The sequence below is a fragment of the Oryzias melastigma genome, linkage group LG1, assembly GCF_002922805.2.
Source record: "Oryzias melastigma strain HK-1 linkage group LG1, ASM292280v2, whole genome shotgun sequence".
NCBI lineage: Eukaryota > Metazoa > Chordata > Actinopteri > Beloniformes > Adrianichthyidae > Oryzias > Oryzias melastigma.
In genome coordinates, this window is record NC_050512.1 from 12,838,603 (window position 1) to 12,864,526 (window position 25,924).

Below are 25,924 nucleotides of genomic sequence, written 5' to 3' on the forward strand. Positions count from 1 at the left end.
TAATGTCTATTTTGTTTTAGTAGGAAGTTACTAATAATAGGTTTTTTTTTTTCTGTCTCTGCTTCTTCTTCCCAGTGTGCTGTTTTGTGGTCCATAAGCGCTGTCATGAATTTGTCACCTTTTCCTGTCCAGGGGCCGACAAAGGACCTGCTTCAGATGTAAGTGAAAACGGTTAACAAACACACGAATGTCCCATTCAGCATGAAACACTTAATTTTGAAAAACTGACATCTCTCCCTGTAACTGTGGTCGCTCCCTTTCAAATCCCATGTATTGTATTACATGCGTGTTGCTGTGTGGCTGGAGGCTGGTTATTAATAAAATCACCAAGGTCAGTATTGGCTTTTGTTTTGCGTTTGTGCTGCTGGGTGAGAACACACACAGAGTTGTTTCCTCTGGCCTCCCCCCTCCTGCTGACATGTCAACCCCAAATCATATTAGGACATGTCAGTAAAGGGAAAATGTGCTGCCTGGCTGCCTCAGTTTAATGAGCCAATGTCCCTCATTTGCTCCGTTTGTGAGTCAGCATGCATTTTGAAGTCATATGCTGATGCTCACTAATCTTTAACTCTTTCTTGGCTTTTGATGCATCACCAGAGCCTTTTCTTATGTATTATTTTTTCTGAAAACCTGTGTCTCTTTAACATTTTCTTGTTTTCTGTTGTAAATTTATGAAAATAAATCACATAATCAGTTATCCAGATTGGAAATGCTTCTCCATTTTTGTTGTTTTTCACCTCTATTATTAAAATTATGCTTTAATTCTTCTTCACTCCCTAACTGAGCTCTTTTCTTGCTATTAATGCAAATACAAGGACTTAAAGGGTAACACAACAGGACAGTTGGAGGCTGACTCCACTCTCAGCCCAGATTTGAAAAGTGCAAAGGGGGGGGGGTTGGATCTGTGATTGACAGAGAGGTTAGCTTGAGGTAATGTAGTCATGCTGCATCATCAATATGGAGATTATCTCCACAGAACTTTCTGATTGTTCTCCTCCACTTTCTATGGAGGCATGTGCTCCTGGTCCAGAAATGACGCTAGCATCATAAGCTAGTAAAGGCTAATGTATTAAACAAACAAATCCGAGTGAAATGTTCATTGCAAATCCCATCACCAGTAAGGAGTTCGTTGGATTCAAAGCCAGTTGCACTAAACCGCCGTTGCCTAACTTCCAAGTCTCTTGGAAAGTTGTTCAAGCTAGTAGATTTTCACAACTGAAGCCAATACACCTACGAGCCATGATAAAGCTAATACCATAACTGCATTCACACTAGACGTTACAAATTCACGTGGCCCGTCCCTCTTTCTCCATGTGTCGAATTCGCAGCTCGCCGCCTGCCTGAGTTTGCTGCCAGGGCCACATGTGGGAGGAGCTACCTGCTAATGTTTTTAGGATAATCGCTATAAGGAATGGTGGAACACAGATGATGTTGAGAGATCAGGTTTATATATTGTGAAGAGTTCTACAAAAACATTGGTAATCATGTCTCTATGTTTGGGGTTATATGATTATTATTAAAAGATTTTCTCAAGTACTGGGGCCGTGGGGACCTTTTTCCCTTTTTTCTTTCTTTTTTTTTTTCAAGTCTTGATAAGCCCTGAGCTGGCAGCCTCCGCACCCCGCAGCGGCTCTCTGTCTGCCCGCATATCAAGGGAGTGAGCTCCGCTGTGGGAGCGAAAGCCAGCGATCTGTCCAGAGTGAATCCCGCCTTCGCCTCAAAGTAGCCGGATGTTGAGGAATTCCTCAGTTGAGGAATTATATGGAAGTTCAGGACAAAAATGGATTAATATTCTACCCACTGATCGAGAACATAACGTGCCCAAAGCTAAGTTTTTACTGGAGCTGCAGAGGATGATGACGTGAAACTTTTAAAATGATGTGGGACTTACACCACTTGACCAATCACAAAATTTAAGAAACATTTAAAAAAAAAACTGTCTTTTTCTATGACTTTTTTTCTTCATGCAGAACAGCAAGAGTTCATTAGGAGTTCACCTCCTGTTGCTGCAAAGTAAACTTGGTCTCACTTCCCATCATCCATCTGTTTACACTCTTTCCTGCTAGTTTACAGCCCTGACAACACAAACCTAACATTACCAGTGCAACAAAAATAGCACTGCTACCTTGAGTATATTGGAGCTATCCAGTCGTACCGTTTTGAGCCAGATGTCAGCTCGGATGAGGAAATCAAAGATGTACATGGATCTTTTTGTCTGCAAGTGGATGCATCCGAATGGAGTATTCCACCCAGAGTATTTTCTAGGAGTATTCCGTATGCCATTTTGTGTCTGCTCTTGATTCGCAAAAATTGGAATAAGGAAACACTCAGAAATGCAAATTTAAGCTTAATTTTCTTTTTATATGTCCTCCAAAATGCTTCAAGAGCATATTAAAATCACCACAAGCACAATTTTCATCTGAGTGGGTCTTTAAATGTCACAGTAACAACATGAAGAGGTTCCTGTGTGGAAGACCTGGTCATTCATGGAGTTGTTTTACCCGCAGGGGCGCCGGATAAAATGCCCGCCAGGCACTGCTCTTCACCTGTACTTAAACACTTGTGGCTGAACAACAGCCAAAGCGTGCAGCCAGTTTTTTTTTTTCTTTTCTTCAAACCCTATGAAGGCCCCCACAGAGGGATGCCAGTTTGGAAATAAATTATTCAGCAATCGCTCACAATTAAGGCGGCTTTTTGTGGCAGTGGTTAGCACATGTTCGCTGACAAAGACAAGATCCTGTTCCCAATCTCACCTGGATAATGAGGGATGAAGCTGTGTTTACAGCTATCTGAAACTGAAATATGCAGCAGGTTGAGGTTATGAATGGTAGTTAATGCTGTTGAAATGTCACCAGTGAGTTGCTGAGCTGATGGTTTTTTTTAATTGGATTGCTGGCATAGAAATATCGAGGAAAGCTATTCTTTCTTCATTGTACCTTTTCTGTTTCTGCAGGATCCTCGTAGCAAACACAAGTTTAAGGTCCACACCTACTCGAGCCCCACCTTCTGTGACCACTGTGGCTCCCTCCTCTACGGGCTGATACACCAGGGCATGAAATGTGACCGTACGTACTCCAACATCAGCATTTTTTGTTATATCAGCTCAACTGAATTTTTGTTTTCCTCAGAATTGGTTAAAATGAATATTTTATTTTATTTCTATTAAAAAATGTATTGGGGTTGCATTAATGAAAATAAGCTAGAAGTTGCCTTTTAAAGTGTACTTGTACTGCTTTGACCTCAACAGAAACTCAGAGTTGTGTTTCCTATTTTAAGCATTACTATTTTTTTAGTCTGTTCTTATTTAAGGGGCTTACAGGTTTCCCGTCTTTTTGCAACACTGTATAATGGAGCGCTGTATAAAAACTTTATCATTTGAAATCAACTATCATTCTGCTGCAGTGCAACACAAACCTCTGTTTCTTTCTCGTTGACCTTGCTGTGGGAAGTTCTATTCTAAACTAAAAACACAGGCAGTCACCGGGTAAATTAGTGCAGACCTCATTTGTTCCTAAAATCTCTGGTTTTGTGGTGGTTCTTTTGAGAGATTATATATCTGAAACCCTGCGACAGACTGGTGACCTGTCCAGGGTGAACCCCGCCTTCGCCCATCAGCAGCCGGGTTAGGCTCCGGCACCCCCGCGACCCCGGAAGGGACAAAGCAGTCAAGAAAATGAATGAATGAATATATCTGAAACATTGTTCATAAGCTTCTTGTTGACTTTCATGATTTAAGAACATATCATTAACAAGATTATTTTGAGATGCTTGTTCATCCTCACAATCTCAAATGGACACAGATGAATGCTTTCAATCAAGTCTTCCTGAATGTGTGTAGATTTTCTTACAGTCAAGCAAAGAATTATAGTAAGTCAATTACTAGTGGAGTGTTTTTGCATTAAAACATGCATAATGTCATTTTTTTACATTTTAAAGCTTTTTTTAATATACAGATTGCTATTAATAAATCAAAGTTGAGCTAAATTAAAACAACATTTTGACTTTTTTCTCTCAGTACAATAATTAACCTTGCTGATGATGTACTTTTACATTCCATCGGCTGAGAGCCATTTATTAGTGACTCAAAGGGGAAGTTTGTCTCTCAGCACTTTTGGTGGGTACACATTTCCTCTTTATGGCTGCTTGCAGCAAACGGACTTTGAATTGGCCTCTTTGTGAGTAAAGTGGAGCTGCACATTTTACAGAACTAACTGGTTATTTGCAGTTCTGTTAAATCAAAATTATCAGAAAAATATTTAATTTACTTTAAAGGATTGGATACAAAAATCAAACGGTTAAATTCTCATTTTGAGAAAATAAAATACATGTTAATTTGAGCACAATTTACTGCAGAATTGTGCATTACTGAGTTGATTAATAAACAAATGTAAAATAAAAACAGTTGTATCTTGTTTTGTCCTTGCCTTTAAATACAAATATACTGATTTAGTGATCTTCCTTTTTTTGTAGATGAACCCCCTCCCCACACACACGCACGCACACACCCCCACAGACACACATACACAGCCTTTTCAATACTTTGGAAGCAGGCTGTGCAAAGTTGAAACACCAGTTTTAACGGAGGGACAACATGTGGAAGAAAGAGTGCAATGGTTCACCTCCTTCTTCCTGAAACCAACAAGCAACTTCGTCTAAAGTTAAAATAGAAAACAACTTCTCATTTTTCCCACATCATTTTATTCTCTTTAGATTAACGTGAGATATCAGGAAGTGGTGGATTCTCTTTATGTCAGAATCCAGCAGAACAAACAGCAAAAGATTAGTCTACAGTTCAGAGTGGAGCCACCACCCACAAGTGGCTCTGGATCTCAGGCCAGTCTGCCATCTAGTGGGCACCCTTGGGATGACTTCAAAAAGTTTGAGTGTTTTTTTTTTTTTAACCCCTTTTAAGTGATTTTTTGTGCCTGAAGGTTAATTAATTTAAGTCAAGATAATTTCTTTTTTTTTTTTTGGTTGGTTGGTTAAAAAAAAGCCAAAACATAGACAAAAAATAGGCCCAGAAACCTTAACAGCTCTAGATACCCATAACATATGTCTTTATATTGTTCATGAGTATCTTCCAGTCTATTTGGAATAGAAACCCGTTTGTGAGTAGATTTTAAAGATCGCTCTGACATGACAGGAGAGCACATCGAGTTCAAGCAGAGACAGAAACAACATTAAATGTGTTGACATTGAATGCAGCAGTAAAAACTGCTTGGTAAACTACACTGAAGGCCACAGCTCAAATCTGCAAACATCTATGGCAAAACCTGATTTGTTTAAGAAAAACTTCAAAGAAAGAAACTTTTCCTCTGAGTCGTTTTGTTTATTCGGAGGGATTTGATGGTTCTGGTCACAATGCTGACTTGTTGTGTATTTTCCTTTTCTGCTCAGATTGTATGATGAACATCCACAAGCGATGTGTTGCCAACGTCCCAAGCCTCTGCGGGACAGATCACACAGAAAGACGAGGTCGCATCCAAATAACAGCCCAGATCAGTCGGGAGACGCTCACCGTCACCAGTGAGTATGCTCTGTCCATTACTCTCTTCATTCTCACTTTTTTTTTTTTTTTTCATTTTGACTCGCACACACTTTATCAGCTGAGGAGTAAAACCGGAAAGTCCATTAGTCGTTCAATGAGGCAACGATTGGCCCACTTTTCCTCTGGGACATGCGTCCATGTGCCGGCTTTCTCTCCCACACTGCAGCCAATTGATTATGGAACAGAAACTAAACTGCCGTTAAGTGTTCTCAGATGTAAAGCTGTTTAGGGAAGAGCAGAACAGACCTTAAAAGCTTTTAGGTACAGGTATAGATATAACTTTTGAAGGTTCGCTGTTTGCTTTTCTTTTGGAAAAAAGAACCCATTAACTAGAATATGTTTTTGTACCTGTTCACAGTCAAAGAGGCCAGGAACCTGGTGCCCATGGACCCAAATGGCCTGTCAGATCCCTACGTCAAACTCAAGCTGATTCCTGATCCCAAGAATGAGAGCAAGCAGAAGACAAAGACCATTAAATGTTGCCTCAACCCCTCCTGGAACGAGACCTTCACATTGTGAGAAATCCCCTATTCTTTGCTTCATTTTACATCAGTTTTAGGGCAGTTCTTACTGTCTGGCCTTGTTAAATAAAGCTCCAGTTTACAGTCGTGTAAGCATGAAGTGAACTAGAGCTCACAGGAGAGCTCGTTTCCCATTTCTCTTTCCTGTTTGAGCTCATTGTTATTCAGGTGGTTCTGAGCAGATCTGTCCTCTCTAAAAACCTTTCTGAACAGAAGGTTCAGATAGATCAACTTGATTTTACTTGTTTATAGCTACCAATGTGACTTTAATCAAACCGTTGTCGTTTGCTTTTATAGTAAACTCTTTGAAAGCGACAAAGACCGCCGTCTGTCAGTGGAGGTGTGGGACTGGGATCTGACCAGCCGGAATGACTTCATGGGCTCTCTGTCCTTCGGGATTTCTGAGCTACAAAAACAAGGGATTGACGGATGGTGAGAAGATTCAGGAGACATTTTTAGTAATTTTTTAACCTTTGTTATGTTCTGATCTCTTAGTTTATGGGTTTTAGGTTCAAGCTACTGTCTCAAGAAGAAGGAGAATACTTTAACGTTCCCGTCCAGCCAGAAGGAGAAGAGGGTAATGAGGAGCTACGGCAAAAGTTTGAGGTGAGATTAATGGAGATTTTTTTTGTGCATTAGTAAATTGTTGTTCGTTCTGAAATATTTCTTTCCTAAATTCCTTAAATTATTTCTGACTCCAGAGGGCGAAAGTGGGTCCAGGAAAACCCACAGACTCTTCTTCCTCCTCGTCTGTACACAAGTACGACAGCAATGGCAATCAAGACCGCGTCAAGCTCTCAGACTTCACTTTTATCATGGTTCTGGGCAAAGGCAGCTTTGGCAAGGTGAGGATTGCAATGTGGTTAGAGAGCAGAGAAACACAATATTCTAAAGCCTTTTTTTCCTTTCTTGTTAGGTGATGTTGGCCGAGAGAAAAGGAACAGATGAGTTGTACGCCATCAAAGTCCTGAAAAAGGACGTGGTGATTCAAGATGACGACGTGGAGTGCACCATGGTGGAGAAGAGGGTCCTCGCTCTGTCAGGGAAGCCACCTTTCCTCACCCAGCTGCACTCGTGTTTCCAAACCACAGTAAGGAACGTCCAGAATCTTCACGCTAGATGTGGACAAGGGACTTTTGGCTTATCCTGCATAAATATTTAGTATTATTGGGTAGTATTCATTCATAATTTACTTTAGAATCAGAAAAGTAAAGCTCTTATGATGAAAATTGTGGTTTGGGGGTTTCTAAGATGTTCTTGTAGCCTTTTTCTGATGATTGAGGAAAATGACAGGTTTTTAGATTTATGACTAAAAACGTCATAATCATAAATAAAAGACTTTGAGATTAGATCAAAAGAGGATCAGAGTGGGCCTTTAAATGCATAAGCTGCATGTTGAATGATCTAAAACTGATTTGAATATTTTTTTTGTAACTTCCTTCTTTGTTTATCTTTTGTGATTCCTGCCTCCAGGATCGGTTATATTTTGTCATGGAGTATGTGAATGGAGGAGACCTCATGTACCAAATCCAACAGGTCGGCAAGTTTAAAGAGCCTCATGCTGTGTGAGTAATCTCAGGATTAAACACAAACAAGCACAGTTTCAAATGAAAACCAAAGTAGGATGTTGACATTTTTTTATTTCATTTAAACATATTTATATTTTATTTGAGAGATTAGTTAACTTTGAGCTTTTTCCTGTTTTAACTTAATGAAACATTTTCAGACTAAGGTAGTGAAAAAGTCACAATTATAATGTTGTCTAAAACTCGTCATTTTAAAGTGATTATATATTTGTAGGAGTCATTTATTTTAAGAGCAGTATTTAGAAAAACTTTCAGAAAACTTTTCTAATTTTCTGTGTTTTGAGACAATAAGGTTTAAAACAAATCTTCAAGAACAAGATGGAAGAATCTTTAGACTTCCAAAGAGAAGACCTTAAAGTTTATCCTCAACATGTTTGAATAAAAAGCAAAGAAGTGAAATAGAAAAATAGTACGGGCAAAAACAAAAAAAAACATAACGTTGCATTTAAAAAAATCAATTTGTTCTTTTTTTAAAGCCTTTTTTTGCATTTTATTTTACAAATTCAAATGCAAAAAAACATTCAAGCTTTTTTGATGTCATCCAGAGGCTGGAAACACGAGACACACACTCACTCTGAACTCATTACACAATCCACCCAGATTTCAGCAAACACTCGTGTGTTTCAGGTTCTATGCTGCAGAGATTGCCATCGGCCTCTTCTTCCTGCACTCCAGAGGCATCGTATACAGGTGAGTGCAGTTTTAGGTTTCCTATTCTACCATTGTTTTTCCATCCACTGAGACTCTGGTTTTGTGTTTTTACAGAGATTTAAAGCTCGACAATGTGATGCTGGACTCTGAGGGCCATATAAAGATTGCAGACTTTGGCATGTGCAAAGAGAACATGCTGGATGGAGTTACCACAAAGACTTTTTGTGGGACACCGGACTACATTGCTCCAGAGGTGAGTTCAGTGTTAACCAGCAGCTCAAGTGTTGACTTTTAAATGTAATTATATTAAGCGTTTATAAAATTCTCTTGTAGATTATCGCCTATCAACCTTATGGAAAGTCTGTAGACTGGTGGGCCTTTGGAGTTCTGCTTTATGAAATGCTTGCTGGACAGGTTTGCATACTTATTCATACATTCTTATACTTATTTAAATCAGGCTTTACACGTAATCACTGGAGTGAAGAACAGAAAGCGATGAGGCGTCTGTTTTTCTTTGCAGCCACCTTTTGATGGGGAGGATGAAGATGAGCTGTTCCAGTCGATCATGGAGCATCACGTCTCCTATCCCAAGTCCATGTCCAAAGAAGCCGTTGCTATCTGCAAGGGGGTGTGTACAGCTCTAACACAATAAAACTCCTCATTTGGCTTCTCAATTATAAACCAATGCAATACATGTGCGTATTTGGAATTCTAGCTCATGACCAAACACCCCGGTAAGCGGCTCGGCTGCGGTCCAGAGGGGGAGCGAGACATCAAAGAGCACGCCTTTTTCCGTTATATAGACTGGGAGAAACTAGAGAACAAAATGGTCCAGCCGCCTTTCAAGCCGAAAGCTGTGAGTATGATCAAACTTACTGTCTTCATTTGTCAGTGTTATCCAGCCTCAACACTTTAGATTAACAGAGAGAAGTAAAGTCAAATGTTTCTGGTAAGTTTGAAAATATCCTTAGACCCCTCATCCTTAGAACCCAGTCATTCTCCACCATTGGTCACTACACTGACAAGTGCAGAGCTGAAGCTTGTGAGTGCAATCACCAATGAAGACGTTAGAATGTCCCCGTTTCCATTTACACCAATGGCAATCCACAGTTCCGGCTGTCTGTGATTTGATTGGTCAATGCCCCATTTTAGTTGTATTTCTCTTTGTTGTTGTTTTTTTGTTCTTTTCATCCGTCATCCCACTCACTTCACCCCCACCATGTTTCTCCTTTCCTCTCCACGGCAGTGTGGGCGTGACGGAGAGAACTTTGATCGCTTTTTCACACGCAACCCCCCAACGCTGACCCCCCCAGATCAGGAGCTAATATCCAACCTGGACCAGGACGAATTCCAAGGCTTCTCATTTGTTAACCCCGAGTACGCTCAAACAACTCACTGACTGTGCCTCAAATCCCTGGGTGGCATCAGAAATCTCCCTTGCTTTACATTGCAAGCAAAATGCACAGAAAGAAAAAAGTCATCATATCATATATCCAGGCTGCATCAAAGAGGGTGTTAAATAAGGGAACATTTGAGGAAATGTGCTTATTTACTGTCTTTCCAAAAACCTGTAGAGTATTGATGAGGGATAACAGCATGTGACCTAAAAATACAAAACTGTGAAGGGATTACCTGATTTTAAAACAGCTTCTCTAAAATCATGCTAACTTTGAATTATTCGTCAACATATCTAAAATAAGTCGTATAATGTTTGTAAACACAATGAATTCAGGAAAATCTAGAGAAAAGTTGAACAATTATGCAATGTAAGTATACTTAATATTTCTTTTTTGCTGAAGCTATATGCAACAGGTGGGTGAGGATGCTAACAAGCTACTAGTTAGCCAGCCACTACTTTAGTGTATTTGAAGCTGCAACAAAAGAAATACACTCAAATGAAGTAAGGGGATATTTTATAAGGAGCTAAAACAAAATCTTTAAAGTAAGACGATTGATGACTTGGGGATCTACTTATTGATTGATCAAAAAGCCTTTTGATTAGCATGAAGCAGTCCATAATTTCCAAAGAAAAAAATACATTTTTTAAACATGTAAATCTTTCTATAATGCAATTAGCTTGTCAAAAAATGTCAGTTTTTCCTGTCAAAATTCAGCTTTAAAAATGTAGCTACATTTGCTAACTCCAGAAAAACCTTTCGGTGGCCGGTTGCCAAACGACAGCCTCACTAGCTGTTAGCATCGCTGAGATAGTAAGTTATATAGCAATATGTTCAAAAATTGCTGTGTTCCTTAGATGTTTTTGTTTTTTGGGGCATACTTGAAAAAAGGGGTCTAAGAATCAAGGAAATTATGTTGCCTAATGTATCCAGACAAAGCAGAAAGAGTTTGTGCCTTTCAGCTATACTGTTATTGTTTTTCCTACTAAACTTTCAAAATGACTCTTTTGGAAAGATGACAAATAAGTGCATTTGTCCAATTTGTCCCATTATTAAAACGACGCTCAGATGGATATGTGCACGAGTGAAAGCAAACAGCCAAAACAATAACATATTTCTGTGTCAAGGTGCAAGTAAGAGATTCCTCTGTCCTCCAGCGGTGACATTGTTCTGGGTCTTCTGTAGTTAGACAAGTGACTGTTGCGTTTGTTCCAGCTGTAACGGCTGGATCTCCACCCTGGGTGCAGAAATGTTGCTTGCTTTCAAACACTCCCTGGCTGCTCATGTCAGCAGGTGGATGTCAAACCCGTACCTGAACCTTCTTTGTTCTGACCTGCCTGTAACTGCATATGATGACCCATTGCTGATGTTGTTGAGTGTACTATGATCCCACGTTGCTAGTTCACGCAGTGTAAGTGAAAATGGACCAACTTCTTGCTGTAATTGTTTTACTACAGATCCGTTTCCCAGTGTTGACCTTGGTTTGTCTGTACGAAGGCACTTATGCATTTTCTTTTCATTGTTGTGGTGAGGTTTTCTGCATTTTTCTAGTATATAATCTTTACACATAAAGTCCACAAGAGTTGCATGTTTTCATCAAGCTGACGATCCTCTTTTTTTTTTTTTTATAATGTTCATTACATTTCTTTTGATCCCAGAACTCAGAAAACCTTTTCCACATTCTACTGGGTTTTTATTGACGTAAATATTTTTTGCTAGGATGCAGGTTCACACACACGAGTCTTGTAAGAGCCGGCAAGTCGCCGGCTCACAAAGACCTCCAGAAGTGCCAAAACAAGGTTCACAAGGTTGTAGAAAAGAATTGCTCTCAACTCAACCATGTAGGAGAGTACTTTGTGCCATTTTTTAAGTACATGTGACTATCATGATATGCATTATAGCCTGTTCACCAGTACTGTTTGAAAGTATCGTTCATGTTTCAGGTGAATTGTCTGAGTTGTGTTCTACTTTTGTAACTGTGTAACAATGCAAGAAAGTGGCAATGTGACTAATGTTCTATGAGCTTGTATCACTGAGCGAGGAGGCTGAAATTGGAAATAATGTTCAAAGGACAGCGATTCCTCCAGGTGAAAGAAGTGAGCACTTTCTCAGACAATGGTATTAGGTACAGTATACATTTTGGATGAGTTGCTCCTGAATGGAGAGATGCTTCTGTGGATTGTGTAATTGTCCTGTATGACTGGAAATTGATAATATACTTGCTGGTGCTTGCCACACTACTATTGTTGTCTGTCTTGTTACTGCTTTCATAGGATTTAAAGACCCGCTCCGATCCTCTTTAGATCGATTTTAAAAGCATTCACTGTCATCTTTTAATTATGATTATGCTGTTTTTAGCCAAATTCCTTTTTTAAAGTTGGTGTTTCTAGGACATAGTTTATGCAGAGCGGTAGGGTTTCATTTGAAATTCCCCTCTGATTTGTGGGAGAGATAGACACTGTGGAGCAACGCCGCCCCCTTTCCCCTCCCCTTTGCTGAGAGCTCAAAGAGCAGCATATTTTCTACATAAAAAAAGCTTTTTTAGATGGAAATTTTTCCTGATTCCCAATCATTTCAATAAAACTTACTCAGAAATGCACTTTTAAGCTGAATTTACTTTATATTTGTCCTTCATCATTAGAAAAATACTACAAAAATGAGTTGAAAACACAACTTTCCTCGGAGTGGGTCTTTCAAAGGTGAATACAATTTGACAAAATAAATTAGCTTTACACTTTTTAGATAAAAACAACAGTTTTTCTTTCCTTTTATTTTTTTAATAATTAATCCTAGGGCATAGAGCACTTGGGTATTACCACAGCTCATATGTTAGGATTTGAAGAGATTTCCATGAAAACACACATTTAACATTTTAGATTGTAATCTATGTCATCACACTGAGGATTGTAGGAAAAACACTTCCAGCCTCCGGCCTGTGATGAGACAAAAACTGGAGGTAGGACATGAAATGCTTTGTGTGTGTGTGTGTTGCTACAGACTCTCTGCTTTGCTTCCCTGTGTGAAATCCTCTCTAGTTGTCGTTTGGCTTCTTACCGATCTTTGTCTGCTCTGTACTGGAACGTTTCCTCTTTCTCTGGCTTTGGAAGTTCGTCTTGGATCTTTCTGCATTTGTGTTGACGTGGTTTGAAGGGTCTTTAATTCTGTAATCTACGTGTTTTCTTGGCTTTTTCTCAGTAGTGTGTGTCTCTTGTCAGCCTGCTCTTCTCTGTCCTGTGTGGAGGTTTTTGACAAGGGAATATGAACCAACTTTATTTCACAATCTTACAAATTACTTAAGACTGGTAAAATGAAACGGAAAAGGCATTAAACTTGTCTTTCATTTCCACTTTACTTATTTAAAATAAAGTTAAAAGACATTTAACTATTTAAAATTTAAGTATAACTATGTTGTTACCTAAAAGTAAAATCTTTAATTTTTTTTTTTTTTAATAGATAAAAAGTTTATTCCATATCATTGATGGTATATAAAGAGCTGGAGAGAGCAAGTGAGACGTCACCCATAAAAAATGATTCACTTCCGGCTCCAACCAAATAAAGTAAATTCAGTCGTCATTTAGAGCCTGACATCCTCAGTAAACCCTGATTGGTCTTAGTTTACATTTCTATGGCAACCACACTCTCCAGTCAGCTTGTTAGAAGGCCACTCCCATTCCACTGAAAGCAGGCTCAAGACAATCTGTCAGACAGTTTGAATGTTCGATGGACTTTCATTGAGGCATCTGATTGGTCAGTTTATAACTTGAATAACTTTTGCTACAGCAAAAATATATCAATAGGTTTGTGAGAACATGTTTTACAAAAAAGTAAGGAGAGCAAGACTAGTTTTTTGTACAAATATGTCTGAGCAATAGCTGATTATTTCTCAATAGTAGTCTATGGAATTTCTGGTTTTTGGGACCAGCGGGTACTTCCTGTTTAAAAAGCCAGAGGGGAGGGGTCACTCTGTCCAGTTCTCATGTACAGTCAATGTTGCATATTTAAAGTATTACCAAAAATATGCTTTTGTTCATGTTGGTTGTTTAAGTCAAATGTTACTTTGAACCAGATCTGGCTTTATAGTAACCCACATATCTAATAACATTCAAGCTGAAGTGGTTACTTCATAGGAGTCATCTCTAGATTAGAACGAAATAATAATAAAAATAACAAAATAATAATCCTAGCATCTTTTTAAATCATGTTAGATTTTAACATTTCACTTCAACCATTCAAATTCCTTTAGTAATCATCTTTTTTCTGTATTTATTCAGCATGATTTCTACTAATACTCGGTACACTCAAACAAACAGCAGACTATCAGGTTGAAGCGTCTGGTTGTGTAGAACCGCTGAGATGGTTCTCAAACATGAGAACAAACGCCAACTAAACTTTGAAGCCGGTTCTTTTAACCAGTGTTTAAGTCTCCAACTGACCGCTATAAGTGGATTAGTTACAATAATTTTAAAAGCATTTATCTGTGCTTTTAGCTAGCGTTAGTTTGATGGGGCATGATTTAGACGTTTTTATTTGGTTGATTTTATTGTGAAAAGAATTCTTTAAGATGTGTGTGAGTCCACATGTAAGGATTTATGTCTTTAACAAATGCTGTACCTTGCCCTTTAAAAAAAAAAAAAAGAAACGGTGTTGTTATTTCTCACAAGACTCCAGCAGGTTAAAACAGCAGATATAAACATTTTAATTTCCCTCCCGTGGAAGGAGCATTTTCTACTAATTCATAAAGAGCTGATGGAGAACAAACAATAGATTTATGACTTAAGGTGTCCTCTCAGTGTAAAGTCCTTAGCTTTTTTAAATTAAAAATGCTATTTTTCTTAAGTGCGCATCATGTTTTTGTGTGTTTTTTACTAATATGAATATATATCGTGTAAAGCCACAACAGCCGAGGTATAATATTCCCTCATATTCAATTTAACTCTTAGGACCAGATTGTTATTAATTCTGTTGGCATCACTGGAATATGTTAGCAATGACATGCTAACTCCACATTAGCTGTTTGACCGGCTACAGAGCTTTAAACCCCAGATAGATTAAAAAAGAAGTGATGTACAGTGAGAACACTCAGCAAGAGTGTGTCACAGAAAAACTGGCATAAAGTTGAACTAAATTAAACTGTAGTTTTGCCCCGGTTTGTTGGCACAGCTTTTTATGTTAGCTTTTATAATACCAAACCTGTGTTGAGTTTTGATTGTCGACAACATTGTTGACTGAAATCTGCTGAACATATGAAGTTTTTTTTTTTTTTTCTTCCAGAAATGAAGGTATGAAGCTTCTGCTATTTTAGAAACTAACATCTGTTTGTTGGAGAAAAACTAATTTGCTGTGACATGCATGAACGACTTCTCCCGTGTCCCATCATTTGTCAGCACCTGAAGGAAACCGTTTGTGTTTTAGCTGCAGGGTTTTCTGTTATGTTGTGTGCTACAACTTTGGCTTCCTTTTCTTCCACCTTTCTTACATGTGCTCTTCAAGTGACCTTTATATCTCTGCAATCTCCTCCCTATGCATTCTTTGTCTGTTCCTAACTGCTTTCTCTTCACGTGTCTTTGTGGCAGAAATCTCGCCAAGATGTCGGGAACTTCGACAAGGAGTTCACAAAGATGCCAGTGGAGCTGACGCCGACCGACAAGCTCTTCATCATGAACCTGGACCAAAACGAGTTCCAGGGCTTCTCCTACACCAATCCTGAATTTGTCATACAAGTTTGAGGACAGAATTAGGTTTCTATAGGTAGCCCACTCATATTGGTCCTTAGCCCAACTCATAAAGTCCAGCTGGTCCAACCCAAGACTTACTCAGTAACTCATCTAACAAACCGAATCCAAAGCCACCACACCTCACTTAAACATATCAGCATAACCTTCAAACGGACCTCAATCAATATCACTGCTAGACTCATCCACTTCACAACATGCTGGTTTTCAGGAAGCAGCAGGATTGGGATCGTTGACGAAGGAGGTCCAAGGATCTCTAAAAATGTTTATTAATCTACAGTTCTTCTTTTCGGCCTAAAATAGTCCCATCAGGAATACACCATAATCATGTATGTGCTCTCGCGTGTGCCCACGCGTGTAGGTACAATGTTTGATTCTGCAGGGAAGGAGCGCTTTTGACAAATGAATTCCCTGATTTGCAGCCTCACGTCCTCGAGTCAAACCTGGACTTCTTTTTAAAGCACGTCTCGTCTTCCAAAGTGATGCAAAAAAAAAAGAACAAAAACAAAGAACTGCCTGTTTAACGGTTATACGTCAATTTAACGGTACGTTTCTTTTGCTTACTCTTTCTGGCACTGTGTAAACAGTGGGTTAGTCCTGTGTAGGCTATACAGTCGTTGTGATGGAGATCCTCTATGCATGCCATACAGTCCAGGTACCGTAGTAAGAGTTGCTTCTGATGAGGAGACCAACTTTGTGAGGTGTCCTTCATACGTATTCCAAGTCTGTTAAAAGAGAAACTCAAATCCAGCTTTAGTTTTTTCACTCTGTCTGTGTTTCCTATCTCCAATAATATTGAAATATGCACAGCTAAACGTTTTGCTTCACACAAATCTCAAAGCAAAGGCTGTATGGCTGTGCCTAAAAACCACTATAAAAATCTTTGAAGTTGATGTGTACTTCTGTATGACTTGTGTTTCAGTGTATGTGTGTAAATAGGAATGGGATTAAGAGCTAAGAAATATTTTTATTGTTTATGTACATTGTAATATTTTACTAAAATCCATCCAGTTTTTGTCTTGAGCCCTCTGTCCTTCCATTTTTTTGCCTTTCCCCTTCTCTTCTTGGCTTATTTGCAGTCATCTTGTCTGTCATCATTTTTTTGTTTGCTTCTAAAGCGAATATTCACATTCAGGATAAGTCGGTGAAATGAATGTCGATGTGAGGTATACTATGCAAAAGGTTGTAAGTCAAGAGGAAATGAAGGTGACCAGAGAGAATAAGAGAATGGTATTACAAATGTGATGCATGCACCATTTTTATCTGCCTATGAGTGCCAAATACAAAACTGAACATTAAAAAAAATATTAACCTAAACTGACCACTTTTTTATTTGTTTTACATGTGGAAAATTATTAAATTGCACTGAAAAAAGTGAAATATTGGACCAAATATTATAATTTTTGCAATTTGTTACATTAAAAATCTTACATTTTCATCAAATTAAAAATTTGTGTCGACGGTTGGCTCAACTCAAAAATGTTATTTAATAAAAAAAACAAATTTTTTAAATGCAAAAAAATACAGAAATGTTGTCAATTGATGTAATGTTTCACTTTTAACAGTGTACAATTTGAAATGTCTTTTAAAGTATTAACTCTAATAGGGTTAGACAAATAACGTATTTAATATCCTTTAGAGAATTATGTTGTCCAGTAAAAACTTTTACTTAAAAAAACTGTCCCACAAAGTTCTGAGTTGGGCCTGTGGAGAAGCAGCAGGTGGGGTTTTGAGGTGGTCGCTCTCCATGGTGCTGAAGCCCAGCGCGCGCGCTTGTGGGCGGGGTTATCCTGCCGCCTGGTTGTCTCTGCTCCAGCAGACCACACGCAGTCCAGAGAGACTGCTGATCCTCCTCCAGAGCTCCGGGTCTCCGCGTTCCGCCGCACGGAAACACCTCAACTTCTTCTAACAAAGTTTGGGTGAAGTTACAGGAGCGCGTGACGGACTGCGGGATGATGCTCCCGCAACATGTCCTGCCTTCAGCCAGCCGGATCCACGCCAAGATAAGACAGGGGGAGTTCAGTTAGTTTGGGAATCCTGCTAGTGATCTCTCACCGGCGGGCCGACATGAGGGTGTGTAACCGGGGGATGATGATGCTTCTGACCACGGCGGGGGCCTTCTGCGCGTTCAGCCTCATGACCATCGCCGTGGGCACGGACTACTGGCTGTACTCTCGTGGGGTGTGCCGCTCCAAAAACCTCAACGACAACGAGACCGTCCACAAGAACGAAGAGGTCCTGACCCACTCTGGTCTGTGGAGAACCTGCTGCACTGAGGGTAAAACACTGAACAATATCCGGGTTTGTTCGGGTTTTGGCTGATTTTTAACATCTAAAAAATCTAAAAAGTAAAAATTCAATTATTTAAGAATTATCATAAACTTTTAGAGGGTGCATTTTAACATATGGTTCTTTGTAACCTGAGATATAAATCCAGTTGAATTCCTTTTTGGAAAATTACAAACCTATCATTAGTTTTAAATAAAAATATATTTTTTAAGTATAAGAAAATGTTAATCTTTTGATCCAAAACAGTAAGATTTAATGATTGCCCAGTAACGTCTCGCATTTTATATCAAAAGTCTCATCGCATCCAATGAAGATGGAAAAAAATAGAAGCTGATCTGTTTTTGATTAAACTAATAGTTTAAGTGACTCAGTAAAGATGTTTTTAGACTTTAACTCTGAATATCTTGAATAGCCTTTGACTCTTTTATCTAAGAACCTTAAGATCAAAAGTAATTAATAGAAAAGTAACAAAACACCCAAATGATATCAGTACTTTGTCATTATTCTTTTTTTATGTGAGTGTGTGTTTGTGTGACAATACCAGACTACAGTTTTTAAAGTCTATGCTTGAAGATGATCACATATAATGGAAAAATGATTTGAGTTTGTGAAAAACTGAGTTTTTACTGATCTGGATCTTCAGAGAACTCATGAACATTTGTGTTCAATTGCAGCAACTAAAAAAGTTTTTGAGTTTGTAACCATGACAACGTAGTGATGACTTGCATCATATTGCATAAAGATATTGTCAATAATACAGTAGTGCATGTGACGAAAGTACAGCTGAGGCTTTACAAAAGCACATCTACTTTATCTCTGGGTCTTCCTGTTTTAAATTAAAATATAAAGTTTTGCAAAACCTTTGAAACAAATTCCAAATCTGCCTCTAGACAGAGTTTCATTTTTAAAAATGGAATTATGAAAACTGTTAAAGACACTTTATTTCTGGAGTTCCTTTGAGAAAATAATGCTGATGTGATCGTGTCTATAGCTAGTTGTTTCCCCTTTAGCATTATTACTAGAGACTGTCAAAAAATTGCAGACATTTGTTTTTCTTTATTTGCAGTTATTTTTTTTATGTTAAAATACTGAAACCAATTCATACGTCCACTGTGTGTTTAACTCCACATCACCATTAGATCTGGGAGAGATTAAGATTCTTATGAATGCACACAAAACTAAATCACAAAACATTATATCAACTTGTTTCTGTAGAACTGATTGGAAAATGGTCCAAACACAACAGTTTGTGGTATTAATTTGCTACCTCTCTGTAAAAAGTAGCTACAACAAAATCCTGTGAAGTGGTTTTTGTTTTAGTTTGTTGAGGCAAACATTATCATTCGTTTTCCACTTTGCAACAAACACATTTTCATTAAGTTGTCTTTAATCCTCATCCGTCACAGAAGGCAGAAATCCAATTTGCTGTAAATCTGTACAAATCGTTAAAAGAATTGTTGCACTTAATATTGATTTCAGTACAAACTGATACTATCCAGTTATTTTCTCTTTAGCTCAGTTAATAAATTATAACAACATTTAAACACTGCTGAGGCCCCCTGGGCTCAGTAGACCGCTGCACCGGGGTTTGTATTAGTTTAGTTCTAGGATCAATCACAGTCTGGCTGCATCAGGGAGGAAGCCAAATAAATGTTAGTCTATGGCGGAAGAAGCCTGAGCAACCCAGACTGAAGAGCGTTCTGGAACAGCATGCTTTTTCATGATATTACTTCATGTTATTATTGTTTCCTAGTTCTCTCTGCACTGCTTTCTGCTGATTGGCTGACTCAGGTGTCTCTTCCTTCTGATGAATTGAACACACCTGATCCAGGTAATCTGCAGGAAGATCAGGAATACGGGCAGGTTGTCTACAGTAAAGCGCCAACACTACTCTAGACAACTTATTGTTTTTCTTCAGTGTTTGCCACTTGTTAATGATGTGTAACCATAGCAACAATATATTTATTGAAAAGCAAAAGCAGCTTTTTTTAAATTTGCAATTTACTTTACTTAACTGCTACTTCCACAAAATAAAAAAAAAGATTGAAAGAGTGAATTGATTTACTCTGAAAAAGTTGTTTTTGTTTTAAAACACAACTGGATTGTGTCTTTTACTAAAAGACTTTTAAAAACCATTGATTAATTTCATTCAGTTTAAAATATCACCAGATGCAGGAACTATTCTTGATCTAATAAATCTGATGAAGAACTCGATTAATCATATAAAGATATGAATCTAAACATCTTTACGAGTCTGCTATCCCTCTATAACATATATTGTTGAAAAGGACAAAAAAATACTTTTTTAAATTTAAAATAAGAATCAACTTAGTTGGTGGAAGATGATTCAAAAAACGTTAAAAGACAAACCAGTCAGTTTTTCAATTGACTTTTTCTAGACAAAGAAATGGATGCGCCCTCATCTGGAAAAGAACAGTCATGTTGTTGGCTCTGTTGAATCACAGAAACAGGAAAGCTTTACTAAACAGGTTATTTAGTTGACATTTCAAAGAGTTAAAAATGCTGACAACCCTGAAGTTTTGCTAAATTCAAAAATATAATCTCAAACCAGCTATTGCACCACATTTTAAAGGACACTAGAAGTGAGCGGATCTCTCCAAACACGGTGCTGCTTTGGAGAGCTCATATCTTTATTCCAAACTATTAACACTTGTGACTGTGCACATTTGCATGGATTAACTTGATAAAAGGATCTAATATTTAACTGAATCAAGATAAAAGCACTTCCTTTGATCCAAATAAAATGCTTAAACATCGGTGTCATCAATGCTGTCATTGATTTGATCAAATGCAGCAGTGAGCTTTAACAGGACAAATATAGGCACAGATCCATTATCAGAGGCCATTAAGGGATCATTGGTAACCATCCCCAGAGCTTTTTCTGTGCCGGGACATGCCCCGAATCCTCACTTAAACTCCTTACAGAGACCCTCTCTGTGCTGATGATCACAGCTGATTTATAACTGTTTTCTTTGAGTTAAAAATGTGTAGATTAAATGTGAAGCTGTAAATAGATTTAAAAAAACTCCTGGACAAGAGAAGTTTGAAGTAGATGTTTATCTCACAGACTCTGTTACATAAAAACAGAGTGGATCCCATGTGGAAATGGACATAAAGCTCTTAAAGCAGTTTAGTTGGGAAAGGGGTCAAAAGAAAAGCTTCAGTTTGTTTTTGTTTTGTTTGTTTTTGCAGAGAGACCTGGACAATACAGATTGAAAAGTGAATTACAAGACTTGGTTTGTCAGAGAAAGCAGTGAGAGCAATTCTTGGATTTCTTTCCATAAAATCAAACAGACATACTTATATTTAACAAGCTAATCATTTTTTGCCACTTTAATTGGAAAATATCTGGTAATATCTGATAATGAATTTTACCATTGTATTACAATGGATTCATATTTAGATAGAGTTTTTTTCTAAGTCAAACTCTTCAAATAAAATTGTGAAAAATGTTTGGGTACAGTCTTGGAATATATCGTGATATGTATCGTATTGTGAGACATGTATCAGGATATGTATTATATCACCAGACTCTTGCCAATATACTTGTCTAGTTAAAACACCACTTCTGCTTTTATTTTGAAAGTCTGCATCAAAGGATTCAGCTGGAAAAGAAGGCCGCCATCTCTTTCTGCAAACTCATTAAAGGAGCGTCATTAAATTTTATGTAGGACTCTAACATTGCACGGGCAGTCGACCCTGATCGCAGGTTTGATTCCCGCCCTATCCACCCACATGTCAGAGTGTCCTGGATACACATGTTTGGCAGCGAGAAAAATCTGCTCTTAAAGAGAACATTTACAGTTTAACACTGAGTTGTAAAAATTCAAAAGAACAGGAGAAACTTTGATTTTTGTGCAGCAAAATGTAGCCGGAGCCAGGTCAGTTCACAATGTAACCACAAGGTGGCTAATTCATCCCTTGGTCAACCATTACAATGCCTTTTTTGGTTTCATTAAAAATACATGCTCAGGGTGGAACTTGAAAGAACAGTCAATGATCCTCTTCTCCCGTGTTCTTATATTTCTACTACAGTGTCAGATAAAGGTCTGTTTTTAGATTAGTATTTAAAAACATTTTAATGTCATCCTATCACACGTTTCGCCACTCTCCCTTTTCACAAAAATGAGTCTGACTGCTGTTGACGGCATGGAAAAAATGCTGTATATCTGAGGCTGTCCTGGGGTGTTTGTTGCTAGTATTTGGGCCATAGATCTGTTGTTCCCACTGGGCTGTGGTCCGTGTGGTGCACACACATGGATCTGTGGCTGTGTGTGCCCATTTGTTCAAACACTACTTCAAAAGTGGTGGGATTACTATCAGAGGGACCAGTGAAGTTACATCAAAAATATTAGATTTTAGTTTGTAACTGGTCATTTCATCTGTTCTTTGTCACAACAGCTGGATTTTTTTCCCCCAGAAAGCTTTGAGGTGATAGTAACTGATTAATTTAACCATGGAAGGCAGCTGTAATGAAGCAGAATTGACAATTTGAACATTTCTGTTGGAGAGTCTTCATCAGTGTGCATATCTGTGTGTTCATGAGTGAATGAGACTGTAAGGCGCTTTGGGATTTAATCGAAGTAAAAGTAAGCATCATTTACCATTTTATCACGTTTTTCCACACTGAACATATCAAACTACATTTTGACTGTGAGACCAATAATGCTGAAGGGGTTAAGGTTAATTTAAAACCACTTCTATGGAGGTTATTGAATGCTTTAATGTTAAATCTAATTCATGTTAGGTAGTTGGCATTTTCTTCTTTGGGCTTTAAATATTTAGCTTTCCGACACGCATAAAAATCACTGCTTACGTAAAACACTGAAATAACAACAAAAAAAAAAGTTTTATTGTAATTATTACTTTTTCGTCACATTTTTTTACAGTAAGTCAGACACAACATACTTAATTCTTGCAATGACTTTACAATAAAACACTGTTAGCATATACAGTATTTTTATGAATGAAGGTAACCAGAAATTATTAGCCAGAGACATATTAGAAGGACATTTGAAACACATAAATAGTGTGCATCTTACCATTCTCTATCGCCAAACCACGATTTGCATTTGTGCCAGACTGTAAGAACTTTGTTTTACTTTTGAACGGTTCAGTGATGCTGGACCTAACACCACTCCATCCTCCCTCAGTTTGGTTACATGAAGCTCTCGGTCTCTGAAACCTTTGAACCCACGGAGCTCCCACCCCTCACTTTTTGTGCTAAAGTGAAAAACAGTAGAAGCTTTTGGTTGTGAAACGATTAGCATAGAATAATTGAATATGCATGACATGCTGCACTCATAAAGTTTGATTATATTCACATCCTTAAAACATTCAGACAGCAGCCCATGTTAAATCAGCTCAGGATTGTGAAAACTACAGAATTTGATCCTATTTAATAGACTTTTAGCATCAATTATTCAACAATACATGCTATCGATGGCTGTTTTGTGCAGCACATGTGCATATTTCTAAACTGAAGAGGTGATTTTTGTTAGGCACAGGACATGTGATCAGTAAACGAATACTAGGAGAATTTAATTTAGTGAGGCCATATTTCATGGGCAGAAATATTATAACAAGTACAATAAAATCCAATTACTTTTATGATTGGATTCGGATTTTAATCAGATTTAAGATCTGATTTTTGATTACATTCATGAATTACCTGGCTCAGGTATGATTAGTTAATTATACTGTGGTGACATATGAGTCAATCAGTAGCAACCGGTGAAAGGAGAACTGAAAAAGAGTGGTAATCTTGATATCCAGGGTACAGTTTTAGAATTTTCCTCTCCATTATCACCTTTTGCTTGCTAAATATGGGGATTACAATGAAAACACTTACACTGGATTTGTTGAACCCCTTTAAAGACTATTAACTAAGGTATTTTTTAAATAATCTGGGCTGACATGGAACACAATGATATAGATTGTTTGAAATTACTTAGATAATAATTATTAATTTTATATTTGTTACCTTAAATGTGAATTTCCACTTGATAAATTTACAGAATTAAATTATTTGTCAAGGGTATGCATGATAACAGATGTAGTCATTAGTATTTACTTGCTTGAGTGTGAAGTTATGTCTTTCGATGTACAGAAAATGTTTAGTTTTTGAGAGTGAACTGTCTCCATACAACTAAGAGAGCTATTTCAAAAGCTGTCTTCATATTTTTTGTATGGTAAATGATTCTTGTTTTGTTTTTTTGCAGGAATATTTCGAGGTGTTTGCAAAAACATCGATCACTTTCCCGATGATGCAGACTACGAACAGGATGCTGCAGAGTATTTACTGAGTAAGTACATTCGTTCACACAACAGGCAATGATGAATATTCTTCAGAATATTATCTTCAGAAAGTGCAAATTTGACTCCAACTTTCTTGTCTTCATTTTTAGACTAATTTTTAATATCACCTTTGTATAACATAGAATTATATTCACTTGTATGCGTTTTGCTGAGTGTAGTTCTCCTCTCCTCAGGGGCAGTTCGGGCCTCCAGCCTCTTCCCCATCCTCAGTGTGGGATTGTTATTCCTTGGAGGGGTGTGTGTGGCCGCCAGCGAGTTCTACAAGTCACGTTACAATGTCATTCTCACTGCTGGCATTCTCTTTGTCTCTGCAGGTCAGACACAAACACACATTAACTTAAATGATACAACAGTAAACATTTTCAGGATCACTGCTACATCAGTATAACAATGATCTTTGATCTGGCAATAGATGTATTGTTTTACCATATTCTTAATGCTATGTTTACATCGACCCCAACATTATGTGATAGTCCAGTGTGAACACCGTATGCTGAAAGCACTGTCAAGAACTCTAGTTCGGCATGGTCTTGAATACATACCCAGTGTATACTATACATAGCATCAGACTTTCAATATCTCAGCAGTCATTATTTTCCACCACAAACTCATCTTCTTCGCCTCTTTTATTTCTTCCTCAGGTCTCAGTAACATCATTGGAATCATTGTCTACATATCAGCTAACTCAGGTGACCCCAGTCAGAGTGACAACAAGAAGAGCTACTCCTACGGCTGGTCTTTTTACTTTGGCGCTCTGTCCTTCGTGCTTGCTGAGATAGTGGGAGTCCTGGCGGTCCATGTGTTCATAGAGAGACACAGGCAGCTGCGCACTAACGGACGGCCTTCCCTCATAAAGCCTCCCATCTCCCGTAACTCGTCGTATTACCGTGACCGTTACTATCAGAACCGCAGCCGGCGCTGCAGCCACAAAAGCACCCACAGCGCTGGAGACTCCAACTCAAACACTTATCAGGCCCCCTTGGTGAACGACCGGGTTCCGTCCATCTCTCCAGACAGCAAAGTTTCTGTCATGGCAGGTTTGCAAACGCCAATGACACTGGACTCAGAGTTCATGCTGTACACACTAACGTCGCCTCTCAAGGATAGCAGGATCACTATGAGCTTGGATGATTTGACAACTTCAATGGCTCACAACAACACAGAGATGCTCCCAGGAAACACTGCATCCAGCAGGAGGACTACACCCGTCTGAGAGGAGAAGAGATGCACCGACGGTCCTCTCCGTGTAGAACACAGCTCTGCTTATTTCAAATCATTAGTTTTTTCAATGTTACAAAACAATCTCATTTGTATTGAATAAAATAAAACTTACTTTTTAAGATCTATAATGTTTGCAGCTTTGCTCTGCCAAGGCATCTGCAACATGTGTGCAAATGAGGCTGATCACGAGGGGAAATGTCAAAAGGAAACAGCCACACAAACAGAAATGACTACAAATACATCTGGCAAACCATTAGTATTTCACATGCGTCTGAGCTCTTTTTGTGTCTCACATGCTTAAAATTATAACCCTCCTAAATTCATTTAAGCCCACACCCATCTGTGCTTGATTGTGCATTGTATGCAGGTGCAAACATACATGTAAAAAGCAAAATATTTTGCAATTCTGGGTGTGTCTTTCACTTTGTATTTACATCCAATAAAGGAATGTGTTTTAAGGTGCAGCACAACTGTTTCTATTATTGAAGCTCTACCATGCGAGTCATGAGTTGGCAGTTTTCTCTTCCTCTGCTGCCCTCTTCTGTCTGTTCGTTTGTTTCTTCATCTGCTGCTGAACTGCTGGATCTTTTTCAGTTTCACATGGGAGTTTGGCATTATGGGCGGGGATTCCAATGCATCT

General features: G+C 38.3%; 2 protein-coding genes across 3 annotated transcripts in view; both read left to right on the forward strand.

The window, feature by feature from the left end:
• Nucleotides 1–16,752, forward strand: part of LOC112137352 (protein kinase C beta type) — a 31,838-nt gene extending 15,086 nt beyond the window's left edge. Inside the window, exons 3-17 of one of the 2 annotated variants that reach the window (XM_024259633.2) lie at nucleotides 76–158; nucleotides 2,954–3,065; nucleotides 5,398–5,526; nucleotides 5,907–6,063; nucleotides 6,367–6,501; nucleotides 6,579–6,675; nucleotides 6,771–6,914; nucleotides 6,986–7,159; nucleotides 7,543–7,634; nucleotides 8,283–8,345; nucleotides 8,421–8,559; nucleotides 8,640–8,720; nucleotides 8,827–8,934; nucleotides 9,022–9,162; nucleotides 15,277–16,752. In XM_024259633.2, coding sequence (XP_024115401.1) covers nucleotides 76–158; nucleotides 2,954–3,065; nucleotides 5,398–5,526; nucleotides 5,907–6,063; nucleotides 6,367–6,501; nucleotides 6,579–6,675; nucleotides 6,771–6,914; nucleotides 6,986–7,159; nucleotides 7,543–7,634; nucleotides 8,283–8,345; nucleotides 8,421–8,559; nucleotides 8,640–8,720; nucleotides 8,827–8,934; nucleotides 9,022–9,162; nucleotides 15,277–15,429 — 1,808 coding nt within the window. In that variant the 3' untranslated portion in view covers nucleotides 15,430–16,752. Of the gene's footprint in view, nucleotides 1–75; nucleotides 159–2,953; nucleotides 3,066–5,397; nucleotides 5,527–5,906; nucleotides 6,064–6,366; nucleotides 6,502–6,578; nucleotides 6,676–6,770; nucleotides 6,915–6,985; nucleotides 7,160–7,542; nucleotides 7,635–8,282; nucleotides 8,346–8,420; nucleotides 8,560–8,639; nucleotides 8,721–8,826; nucleotides 8,935–9,021; nucleotides 9,163–9,552; nucleotides 11,944–15,276 lie in introns of those variants that run through there. The other variant, XM_024259631.2, reaches the window with a different exon arrangement.
• A 511-nt stretch (nucleotides 16,753–17,263) lies between these two features.
• On the forward strand, nucleotides 17,264–25,742 carry LOC112137353 (voltage-dependent calcium channel gamma-3 subunit). Its single transcript, XM_024259634.2, has 4 exons — nucleotides 17,264–17,713; nucleotides 23,967–24,050; nucleotides 24,237–24,377; nucleotides 24,705–25,742. The coding sequence occupies exons 1-4, from the start codon at nucleotides 17,503–17,505 to the stop codon at nucleotides 25,274–25,276; spliced, it is 1,008 nt and encodes a 335-aa protein (XP_024115402.1). The 5' UTR covers nucleotides 17,264–17,502; the 3' UTR covers nucleotides 25,277–25,742.
• The last annotated feature ends 182 nt before the right edge of the window (nucleotides 25,743–25,924 follow it).